The 12,470-nt window shown below is 42.2% G+C and overlaps 1 protein-coding gene across 1 annotated transcript in view; it reads left to right on the top strand.

The window, feature by feature from the left end:
• VIPR1 (vasoactive intestinal peptide receptor 1) overlaps positions 1-12,470 on the top strand; it is a 116,786-nt gene that overhangs the window by 94,690 nt on the left and 9,626 nt on the right. The window contains exons 7-9 of the mRNA XM_064703807.1: positions 4,693-4,846; positions 7,094-7,154; positions 9,460-9,529. Coding sequence (XP_064559877.1) covers positions 4,693-4,846; positions 7,094-7,154; positions 9,460-9,529 — 285 coding nt within the window. The remainder of the gene's footprint in view (positions 1-4,692; positions 4,847-7,093; positions 7,155-9,459; positions 9,530-12,470) is intronic.

The following is a 12,470-nucleotide window of genomic DNA, read 5'->3' as shown; positions in this document are numbered from 1 at the left end:
GAAATAATCTTTTCTTTTACAATAATCAAAATTAAATTTTCTTATTGGCTGTGAGATATTGATAGAGAAGCACAAATGTGTTGGGCTCCAAGAGTTTGTCAGGAGGGGTCAAGAACCCATTGTCCTGTTGGCTGGAGGCAGAGCCCTTCCCAGAGTTCAGCCATTGGAAACACACGTGGAAAGGGAGGGATTTTCATGGGAAAAGCAAATGGCACATCCCTGATGCAGCTCTAAAGAGAGGAACAAGAGAAGAGCCACAAAACCAAGGGAAAAACCATCTCACTGCCACATCTGCTGTGGACATGAGCACAGCAAGATCCCTGAGGAAAGGCAAGGAAATAATCTGTAAATGAGCCTGTGGGAGAAGAGAGAGTAGCAAAGGCAGTGATGTAATTCAGCTTTTTCTCTTGAAAATGTCTCCTCTAAAAATAGCCCATGTTAGTCTTTCAACAGTGACACATCGTGAGCTCTGCTCTTTATGGAGAAAAATAAATTCTAGAGATGCAATGGCTCATCTCTGCCCTGTGCCTGTCATCTAAAGGGTAAGATATCTTACATAAAGGAGGATTTTATTCCCCAGCATTAAACCAGCCTCTCTGAGGCTGAATTTAATCAATCAGGAAGGTGGAGACCCATTACCAAGTACTGCATGGAATAAGGTCTCCCAAAAGCCAGGAAGGGTTGTTTTCCAAATGTGCCACTGACAAAAAGGATCAATGGGATCATCAGCAATCAAACTGCACCTCTCATGGAAATATCTGCTTTAAACTTACCCACTTTAGGCAATAGTAGCAAGCCTAGGCAGTGGAAAAATGTCTTTATTTAATTTTAAGGACAGGACAGTGCATCCAGCTCTGTTCCAGTGCCACAAGAGATCCCTGGCTGCAAGGCATTACTGCCATGCACTCAAAATGCTGTACAAAATGGTCTTTTCTCCAGGTAAAACCAAAAATTCCAAGAATGGTAGGAAATGCTCAAGTAAGCAAATATCCCTCAGCCAGGAGCAAAGAACTGATCTGCTACCCAAGAACAGAAGAAGAAGTTGCCAAAACCCAGCTGCTGCCCATGTGCATGGAGAAATAAAACCATAAAATAAATAAATTATTTTAACTATAGAATTATTAAGGTTGGACAGATCTAGGGTATGATCAGATCCAACTGCTAAGCATGATCCACCTCAGTTTTGTGACAAGTCACCACCCCTTTAAGGGAGGAATTAGGGCCAGAGACTGCCACAAAATTGATGTTTGCCAGTGCTGGGAGAAGAGGAGATGGATTTGGATCTGCAATTTCTGCTGTCACAGCCCAAGTTCAGCACAGCTTTCTCTCTGTACAGCAATAGCTCTGCAAAGTCAGGCTGGAAATCCCTTCCTGAGGGATTTCCTTTCCTTTCCTGCTGGGCAGAAACCACGTGCACTGTTTGTGAGCAGCCTTCCCTTGTGCTGTGCTCCTGCCTCTGCCATGAGTTCAGTGCAACCATCCAGAAGTGATCCCCTGGTGCACAGTCCCCAAAGGAAATCCTTGTTTTACAGACAGGTGGTTGAGATGCATCAGATCTGCCCCCTCAAACCTTCTTGGGTTTTCTGTGATTGAAATGGCTCCTGAGGTATTAAAGAGCATTTTTTCCCAGCCCCACGACCAAGGCTCTTTGCTTTTCAAGGTTGTTTATTTTCTTTTATCTATAACATTCTTTCTCTGACCTGCTGAGATCTGTCTGGCAGGTCAGGTTGAGGCACTCTGACCACCCTTAGGGTGGTGTGTCTTTTTATACTAAAAACTATATGTACTTTATTTGTTGTCTTATATGTCACAACAGTTCTATTATCATTATGGTGCAAGGATTCCATAGCCTCAGAGTTTCATACCTCAAAGTTTCTCACAGGCAGTTTATCTAAGCACTGCCTGTTCTTGGTCCTTGCAGCAGCCATCTCCTCTGACTGCCCACCAATCCACTCTTTTATGCCACTAGTTCTTATTTGTTACCGGTGCTGCCTGTCATCATCCGACCTGCTCCTAATCTTTAGTAATAGGGTCCAGCTGCAACTCATTGGGGAATAAGATTACACTCTGCATTACCTTCATTTTACCATACTGTGTCCCCCTACATTTATTTACAATAATTTTCCAATACCTATCACCTGTGTTAGACAGTCTGTCTCTGCTCTAAACCAATCCAGAAGTGTCACCATCACAGCAGAAGATGGAGGGCAAGAAGAAGAAGAAGGACAGGACATGCCCAGATTCCTCCATCTTGCTTTTTGAGCCCCCATTCTAAAACCCCAGAATTCTACTTTTCCACCCCGTGATAAATTAACTCTCATTCTACTCAAACCCTTGAGGCATGTAAAAGCTCACACAAAGTTGGTAATTGTTTCCATGGGCTACAATCAAAGGCACAGGTGTTTGTGACTCCGTGCCAAGGTCTCTGAGCCCCCTGCCAGGGTCTGGAGTCCTCCAGGGCAGCCACAGGAATGTCCTGGGTTCTGACAGTGTCTCACCTGGGAGCTGCTGAATTAGGGCCAAACACCCACAGAGTGAAACCATGAAGTAATTCACTCACACACAGATCCCTGCTGGCTGCAGACACACCAGACAGTCTTTGGGGGAAAGGAAGGAGGGGTGGCAATGTCACACAGCCACGTGCAGACAAAATCAGGTAGAAACCAAAGGTGTGGTGGTGTATTGTATTTGCAGGGATCCCCAACAAAGGGAGGAATGATGAATCTGACTCCATGTTCTCAGAAGGCTAATTTATTATTTTATGATACTATATTATATTAAAGAATGCTATACTAAACTATACTAAAGAAAACAGAAAGGATATTTGCTCAATGCTAAAAAGATAATGAAAACTCGTGACCCTTTCTAGAGTCCCGACACAGCTTGGCACTGATTGGCCAAAGAGTCAAAACAACTCACAGCAGAATCCAATGGAACAATCACCTGTGGGTAAACAATCTCCAAACACATTCCACATGTGAGCACAACACAGGAGAAGCAAATGAGATAAGAATTGTTTTCCTTTTCTCTGAGGCTTCTCAGCTTCCCAGGAGAAGAATCCTGGGTGAAAAGATTTTTCAGAAAATGTGAATGGCACAGTGATACCATTGGCATGAGGTTGCTGCATCCCCAGCTTTGCCAGCCCAGCCCTGTGCCACCTTCCCTCCTTCAGGCAGCCCCTGAATTCACACACAGAATATTCTGAGTTGGGAGGGAGTTTACCTTCCAGATGGTTATCAGGAGCCCAGCAGGGTCCCCAGGGCCAAACACTGGTGGGTTTAGGGGTGAGGGTGGGGACAGTTCCTCCCAAAACATGTGGCATTGAAAAAACTCTTTCCACACTTCTCCTTTTAACCAGTGTTTTGTAGCAACTGCTTTCAGCAGGGGAGGAGTAGAGGGGAAAATGGGGTCTTGTCACTGGTGCTTTAAATTAAAATTGTTGCTCTAAATTAAACATTCTACACGTGCAGGACACCAGGGAAGTGCCACCAACCAGGGAGTGAGAGCAAACTCTTGCCCCAGAAAATGCAGTGTGTCAACCAGGCAGACCCACTGAAAGCAGCAGGGCAATTGCTGACAACACCTGGAGGATGTGTCATGATGCAGTGGGTGCCAAGTGTCAGAAATTGCCCTTAAGTGTCAGAAATTTCCATTTGTATTTATTTATTTGCTAAGGGAACTGTTCCCATTACCTGTGCTGCAGTGAAATCTGCCCACAGCAAGTTACTGTGTTTAATTATTCATTTCCTGAAGGTAAACAATTCACCTTCCCTTTTCAAATCTCTCCCCTTCCACAGCAATAAAATCTCTGCATGCTTTTGTGTGCTTGCCCTGCTTCTCCTGCCTATCCTTTATTTTAAAAATACATATCCCAGTCCTTCTTATCCTAAAGAGGAGCAACTTCTTGTAGACTTTTCACCACAGAATTCATTCCATAAGGAGTTCAGGTGCTGCACAAAGCAACCCCAAAGATACACCCAGAGCAAGGATCACTGGTAATTTGGTGGAAATTTCTTTCTTGTGGGAATGTGCTGCAGTTCCTAACACAGGGCACCACTATGTGGATTTTTTGACTTTTTTTGGTTTGGTTTGGTTTTGGTTTTTTGGGGTTTTTTTTGTTAAGGTTGGGACTAAATGTGTGAGATGTGAGATGGTATTTCTTGTTTGGACTCAGATATTTATTAGTTCTTATTTACATTACAGTCTCATAAAGTGTGAGTTTAATAGTACTTATTTCTAATGAGTTAAAAATGGAGCTGTATTTTTTTTATAAGATATTTTTAAGTATAAACTGTCTAATCAAGAAATGACACAAGTTATTTTTACTTTTAACTTAAAAACTAACTACACATGGTCTTTAATGCAGATTTTTTTATCTAATTACACAATACTACTTAAACTCATGAAGAAGAAGGTGAAGAAGAAGGACCAGCTTCTGCTTTAAAACCCCTATATTGTTTTATATCTATTACTATATTCTAAACCCTTAAACCCGAAGTTTCCCACCCTGTGATATCACACACTTCTATTCAAACACCACACCCACAATCCCAGTTCTATCATTCCATTGTGGAAGCTTCTCCATGGACTCAGGTCAATGCAGTGTTCTCTTGAGGGTCAGCACAGAAATCTGAAATTCTCTCAGCACCCAGGGCTCCAACAGTTCACCACTGCTCATTTCTTCTCTTCCAGGTGGGCTGCAAGGCCATGATGGTTTTCTTCCAGTACTGTGTCATGGCCAACTTCTTCTGGCTGCTGGTGGAGGGGTTGTACCTTCACACCCTGCTGGTCATCTCCTTCTTCTCGGAGAGGAAATACTTCTGGTGGTACATCCTGATCGGCTGGGGTACGTGGCTCCTCCTCCGGGAGGGGATCTTCACTGGTGATTTTAGCAGGAATTTAGCACAGATTCCTGGGCACTCAGGTGGGGCAGAGGTGTTGTCCTGGTTTAGGGCAAATTTGGGAGAAAACCTCCAAAAGGGGCCCCTCCAGCAAGCAAACCCACACGGCCCCTCTCCCCAGCAGTTTGGGAAGGATTCCTGGGAGAGAAGTGGAAAGAACCTGTTTATTTAACAGGCACAGCAGCCCCAGCACACAAAATGAACAATACCAGATGACACCACTCTGGAAAAGATGACAAATTCAGAAAGTCTCTCTTGGGAGTGGTCACTCTGTTATCAGTCCTTCTGGTGCTGGGGCAGCTGCTGCAGCCACAGGGTGCAAACTCTCGGTGTTCCCAGGTCCCAGTCCAGAGCAGGCTCAAGTGGTTCCAAAAAAGGGAAAGGAAAAACAGTCCAGGGAAAATTCAGACTGCCTAGCTGAACTAACTAATGAGCAGAAGCAAGAGCAAGGCAGGAGTAAAGCAGGAGCAATAGCAAAGTGAAAAGCAAAGCAAAAAGCAAAAGCAGCATCATGTACTGCCCTGTCTCTGTGTCCCACCAGCCGTGGGAGAGCAGGCTGATAACAAAACAAAACATTTGTTCTTCAGAGCAAATTTGCTCACTGCACTGGTGATTTCTCCAGCCTTAATGCAAATCTGGTCTTAAACACATCAAATAAATTAATATCATATAATGAAAATAAAATAAATAAAAAATAAAGTAAAATAAAGTAAAATAAAATAAAATAAAATTAGAAAAATCGTATAGAAGAGAGAATTAAGCTCTTCACAAAGTAACTCACAACTGAATTTCTGGCTTATGCAAATTAATCCTACCAGATCAACTTCTTTTATTTCTCCAAAAAGGAAACAGAGATCTTTTTTCCCCTTTCATGCCATTTAGTTGAAGATTTATATTTAAGTAAGCAAATAACTTTCTACTGCCTGCTCTCAATAGCTGAAACTGAGAAATAATAAGAGCAGGGAAGAATCTTGAGAAGAAAAGGTAAAATAAAATTGTGCCATGTCCAGGGACATGCCAGGACTCAGGATTTGCTCAATTATCCATGGAGTAACTTCCATTAAAAGTGGCAGGAGCTATGCTTGGCTTCACACTGCAAAGCAGAGATGATTCTCCATGCTCTGGGCAGAAGGAGGGATGATGGGAGCAGGTCTCGTTTCAGTTCCTCAGGTCAGACCTTTGTTAAACTCACCTCGTGCTCCAGATATCCTTTATTTCAGCACTGGAGAGCTGGCAGGTTTTAAAGAAAAATGCATGAAGGTAATGATGTAAATCAAAGGAAATTTCTTGCTCTCCTAATGTGTCCTGAGGTCGCTTGGGTGCAAAAGGGCAATTCCAGAACATGGCAAGTGCTTGAGGGATATTTTGGCCTTTCAGTCATCCATCATTTGCAAGAGCATCAGGGATGGATCTGGAATGGATTATGCATGAATTAATAATTTGGATGCACTAATTAGAGTTTTTACTGGTTTTATTACCATTGCACTTGGAAATCACTGGTAATAAAGTGTACACAATCTGTGAGTAACACAGAGCAAAGAGACATGTCTTTCCTGGAGTATTTCCAATCTAAATCCAGTCAAAGATAAGAGAGAGAAAAGAGCCAGGAAGGACAGGACAAAACCACCCAAATGTGGCAGACCATGGAGTGAGGAGCAGAGGCAGCTTCACCTGTGAATTTGGCACTCCAGGCTCCCTTACAGAGCAAAACAGTCCAGGGATATTTCATTTTTATTGTTCTAAATCAAACATTTAACGTAGCTGGATGACCTGTGAGTGAGAAACACAATTCTGCCCCTTGGTTCTGAGGAAAGCCTGTGGTGACCTCCTTAGGTACAGGTGTCCACACTGTAGGTGGCTCAAGTGACCCCAATTCCTTGCATTTCACCCCTGGAAGGTTTTTCCAGGCACTTCAACAGGAATTTCAACGTGCTGGGAGCAGTTCCAGTGAGCTGATCTTGCACGGCCACAGGGAGGGAAAGGCAACGTTGCCAGTTTGGCATGTGAGGGTTGAAAATGTGAAATATTTCCCCACCCCTGGGGGAAGGCATCCCCTCAGTCACTCAGGAGAGGTGGAGAAGGGAGGGAGAGCAGCCCTGAGACATGAGGCAGATTTTAAATAATCTGGTAATGAAATCAGGCAACCATTTGATCATGGTTTCTGACAGCAGCACCTTCTCTTCTCTCCTCAGGTGCCCCCTCCGTGTTCATCACTGCCTGGACAATTGTCAGGATTTACTTTTTCGATGTTGGGTAAGCCTGTGCACTCAGTTATATTTCCTTTATAAGGAAATTATATCAGTTATATTTTCCTTTATAAATCCTTTAAATGGCCAAGGAAAACCCTGCAGCCTTAGCAACCCAAAAAACAGCAGTGGCACCTCTCCTCTGCCACCAGGAGCCAGGAAACTCTCCAAGGTCTCCCTGAAATGTCATTTTAAGTCAATCACTCCCCCTCTTTACTTCCCAGTGCCTTGGCCAGGATATTTGCAGGGAATTTGTGAGCAGACCTTGATGGCTGCACTTGGCCCCGAGCTCAGAGCAGAGCTTTGCACCCTGCAGAATTGACCCTAAACATGCAGCAGGGAATTTATAAACACACCCAATTCTCTCCCACAGGAAAAAGCTAAAAATTCTTTTTTCCCTCTTTTTTCTCAAGCAGATTTTAGGATCTATTCTTCATCCTTTTTAACTTAGCAGCAGCCTTTGATATTTTGTATAAGAAGCAGATAGAATGCAGCTAAGAAAATGAGGCAGACACCAGAGTTATCCAAGGATATGTGCAAGTAAAGAGGATTTGATCCTGAAATCCTCATTCTTGCTTTTATTCAAGCAGTCAGACTGCAGTAATTGGAAAGGGTTTTATAGGAAAACACCCCAGAGAGAGGCAGAATCAAGTGCTGATTCTGTCCTCAGTGTGCATTCCCTCACTTCTTACGTTTGCATCCTGGAGTTAAATCCATTTTCTCCCATGCATTCTTCCCCTCCAAATGTGTCCTGATTTGCCCCTTTTTCACTACAAGAAGCAGCTCAGATTTCTCACTGCATTTTTGATTTATAGTCACGCCAGCACATTTCCTGAGGGCAACTCACTTCCTTTATGGTTTCACTCTATCTGCATAAAACTGACCTTATTTACTCTGTTAATAAATAGCCTCTACAATGAGACAGAGACAGGAGCATTTAACCATTCAGGATACCAGTTTTTCTTATTATATATTCCCGTTAAGCTCCAAAAATTCTTAATAAAAATACAGAATTCTTTGCATTTTCTGGGGGCTTTAAAGCCCTACATTTTTGTGCTGAGTAAAACAGAGCATGAATTTACAGAATGTATTAATACCTTACACAGATTTTTTTTTCGTTATCTGCAGAGAAAAATTACAGGAAATAAACCCTAATTAGGTAAGATTGGTTAAACAACACTGAGACTTTATTTAAACATTCTAGCTCCAAGTGAAAGTGACCTTCACTCAGGCTGTCTCAATTTATTTCAAAAATGAAGTGCACTAGACAAAATTAAAGCCACTTTAATTCTAAATGAAAGGGCAGCACACACCTAACTGGAAGCATCTGTATGTGAGAAATTTGCTCCAACCCCTGCAAAGTTAGGGCAGATTTAGTCAGTGTAGTCCACAGAGTGCAATTTTTATCACCCTAAAGTTGGCGCTTAAAATAGGTCTCAGGAAGTGTGCCCTAAAAGTGCCTCTCTTCATCTCCTCCTGCCTTCCCTGCCAATATTTGGAATTAGAGGAGCTGAATCTGGGTGAAATTGTCTGCAGTAGGCACCACTAATTCATTCTTACATGAAAGCAGCCCAATTTCCATGAATGCTTTCCTAAAAATGCACCTTCTGTCACCTGGCTGTGCAGATAAAGGTGTCCCAAGCAATATCAGTCATTTCCATATCAGTCCTTTCCTCTCATTTCCTCCTTGGCTTTAAAATGCATTCCCAGGTGAGGGGTGGTGTGTGCAGACAGCTCTGGCTTCAGGATGAAATAAATCCCACCCTGGAGCTTTTTTAACTTTTCTAACTCCATCCATAGCTCAGGTGCAGCTTGCTGGATTTATGGGACTAACCCCACCACTGGCTGGTATTTTTTTCAGAAGGATGTAATGGTTTTTTTGTTTAATTTTTCTGCTGGTGCCAATTGCTCTGTGCTTATCAAACCCCCTCCATCCAGAATGGTGGAGAGCCCTGGTGAATCTTTTCATAGATTTTGATAGATTTTCATGGCTTCCATAGAATTTCCCTGCAGCAGAGCTCAGTGTAGGAGAAATTAAGAAAAATCACCATCCACCCCCACATCCATCCTGCCTAACATCCACCAGCCCATTCCATGGCCAAGGGGAAAAAAACTGACATTTCTTCTGGGATATTTGGTACCTACCTGTGCTCACAGCAAGTTTTGGTAATTCCCAGTCCATACACATGACGTTTAGTCCTTTTCACACAGCCCAGCTTAGCAAAACTGAGCTTTTAGGGAAAACTGAGAAACTTAGAGGACTGCTTGCTTGCTGTGCTTGATGTTTTAAGTCTGGCTTTGTTTCTTTTTAGGTGCTGGGAGGAAATAGTGGAATCCCCATTCTGGTGGATCATTAAAACTCCTATTTTGGTGTCTATTTTGGTAAAGTATCAGCACGTTCTGCTGGCTGCAAAGCCATCTTTAGTCCTAACTGGGGAGGGGTGAAGGGATGTTGAGAAATGTCCTGTAAATGCCCATGGAAAATGTACTGCCAGGTAAAATCCCACTGTAAAATGAACATTTGCTTTAAGATGAGGAAATTCCACCTCAGATAAACACCCTCACCTGCAGCATTAACCACAGGAGGAATTTCAGTGGCCAGGCCACCAGGGTGGAGCTGACTTGATGTAGCTTTGACCACCTCCATCTCCTTGGTGGGGTGGCAACCGTGGAGAGATGGAGAAATGTGGTTGGACATCCAGAAAAGCCTCATTTTGCCCCAGGAATCAGTGAATTCCACCAGATGACCTGTGCTAGGAGGGATTCTGTTTCTCTGAGCTGACCAGGATGACTTGTTCAGTTGTAGATGTCAACACTACAAATTAACATGAGTCCTACCATGAATTTCCACTTAGATAAAAAGGGAGTCGATGAATTCCCTCAGGAATTTGCCTCTTTCATGCAGTACAGAGTTGCATTCCAGCTGTGTATTTTTGGAGTAAGTTCTGGAGAAGTTTGGCCAATTTCCAGAAAAATCAACAGAAGTGTTTTATTTTAATTTTTTGGATATGATCAATCCTGACCATAGAAACCAGGATACTTCCCAGGAACTCTGGGTCCTTCCATCCTTGTTGAACATTGCTCTGCTGGGCATGGATCCAAGCCTTAAGATCAAACGAACTTGAGTTAAACTTAGTTTTGAGTTTTCTTAAATGAAGTCAACGATGTGGCAAGGGAAGCAAAAAAAAAAAAAAATTGCAACAGAAATCAAATCAAATATATCTCTTTTAAACAGAAATCTTTCCTTAGACATCCTTCTTATTCCATGTACATTATAACTTTTACAAGAAGTCTTTTTTTATTTTTCTGTAGCATTTATCATGCAGGGATTCCAGACTGAAAGTTTCAATAATGACATCTTGCTCTGCTTACCTCACTGGAAAGAAATATAGTCTTTAGATGACACATCTCCAAATATGAATATCATCCTGGAAAGCTATAGATAGCATTTTCCCTTGCCTGAGATAAGCTTTCAGTCAAAAAACACCCTTTTATTCTCCTCAGATCAATGGGTCTGTATTTTCTTTTGGCCAATAAATCTTTTCCTCTTTGCCAAACAGAATTTACCCAGCAGTTCCTGATTTTCCTTTAGCAGATACCATATAAATCTTTCCTAAATAAAGGGCATGATAGCCACTGGCTGATGAACAGCAGGTTTCTCCAGGGGGTAATGCATCATTTCCTCCAAATCCATGGGAATACAGCTGATATTTCAGTGTAAGGAAGAAATACATATACAAGATCTGTAAGATCTTTAAGGTACATGAGATATATCTTGTGTACAAGGAAAACACACATATACAAGATCTATAAGATCTTTAAAATACATGAAATATATATTGTGTACAAGGAAGAAATACATACACGAGATCTATAGTATGTTTAAGGTTCAGGAGATATATCTTGTATACAAGGTGTTAAACACTGAGAACACATTGATTATTTTGATTACATTCTAGGGATAAAAAATAATCTAAACAACTCTCCAATATCCTGATTCCTGGATTTTCTGCCATGGAATTCCAAGGTTATACCAGGCCCATACACACACTCCACTCTGCTCTTGACCTCTCCAAGCCAATACAGTCAGAATTTAATTGTTTCATTCTCGCTTTTCTTGCAGCAGCTTGTGTGTTATCAATGATCATTAGTGTAGTTGATCTAGATAATGCTGGTTTGGGGCTAATAAATTTCACTTCCCACCAAATCAGACACACAAACTATTTTTTAAGGAAATAAATACAAACAGAAACTGTGATAAATTGCTCAAAGTAGGTAAGAAGTGATTAAGCAGTGCATCATAACCAAGAAATGCAATGGATATCAGTCACTCATAGGCTTTGAAAAAAGTGTCTGTTTGAGAGATGGGCTTCAGTCTGTTTAATTCATCTATTGTTGTGATAAGTGTAGGAATTGCTGGAAGAAATCTTATCATCTCTTTTTGCAGGCAATCAGATTGGCTGGTTTAACACAATCCCTTCCAGCTGCTGAGCCTCTAAAAACCAGAATCATTTGCACATTCACTGACCATGAAAGGATAAAGAAAGAGGTTGTGTGCCAAACCATAGCTGAACTAAGTCCCCAGAAATCTGTCATTGCTTTTCTGTTTGTGTTGCATGAGTAACAGGATGACTCAACAGAGAGGACCTTGAAAGAAGCAGATTTGCATTCAGTTCATGCCATCAGGACATTCCCATTCCTAGCTCTGCACCTTTGCTATTAAATAAGGTTCACATTGCTTGAGTACATTGGTGGGGCACTGTGAGGATTTGGGGTGAAAAGAACCATCTAATATCTGGGTACCAGCCAGGCTGCTCTGGTCTAACATCCCAGGAGGGAACATTCCCCGCTGCCTTGGTGAGGTCTGTCCCTTGCTGCACAGGACAGAACATGGCCAACATGATGCCTTGGAGTGGCTACCTGAAACAGAAGCTAGACAAGATTAAGAGAATAAAAGTGGGTATTTATTAAAGGCCTTCAAAGGTTCACCTTGGGCAGTCAGAAACCTCTGAGAGGGGCTGCACCCAGGATGGACAGTGGTCATGTGTTTTTCATACAAATGTTACAAGTTTGGTCCATTTACATAGCAGGGGTTATACTGATGTCTTAAACAGCTGGAAAAGACGCTAGGCAGAGTTAAGGGGAATAAATGGATATTTACTGAAGAGCCTTCAAAGGCCACACCCTGGCATTACTGGAGCCACAGTCACGGCTCTGCCCAGATGGCTCCAAGATGGAAGCAAAAGAGAGCTTGGTCACAAGATCTCATATTTTTATAAGTTCTGGCTTATTTGCATATTGGAGTTAATTGTCCAGTTAAAGC

Source organism: Zonotrichia leucophrys, chromosome 2 (genome assembly GCF_028769735.1).
Source record: "Zonotrichia leucophrys gambelii isolate GWCS_2022_RI chromosome 2, RI_Zleu_2.0, whole genome shotgun sequence".
In the NCBI taxonomy this organism is placed as follows: domain Eukaryota; kingdom Metazoa; phylum Chordata; class Aves; order Passeriformes; family Passerellidae; genus Zonotrichia; species Zonotrichia leucophrys.
This window is presented reverse-complemented; position numbering and strand designations above follow the sequence as displayed.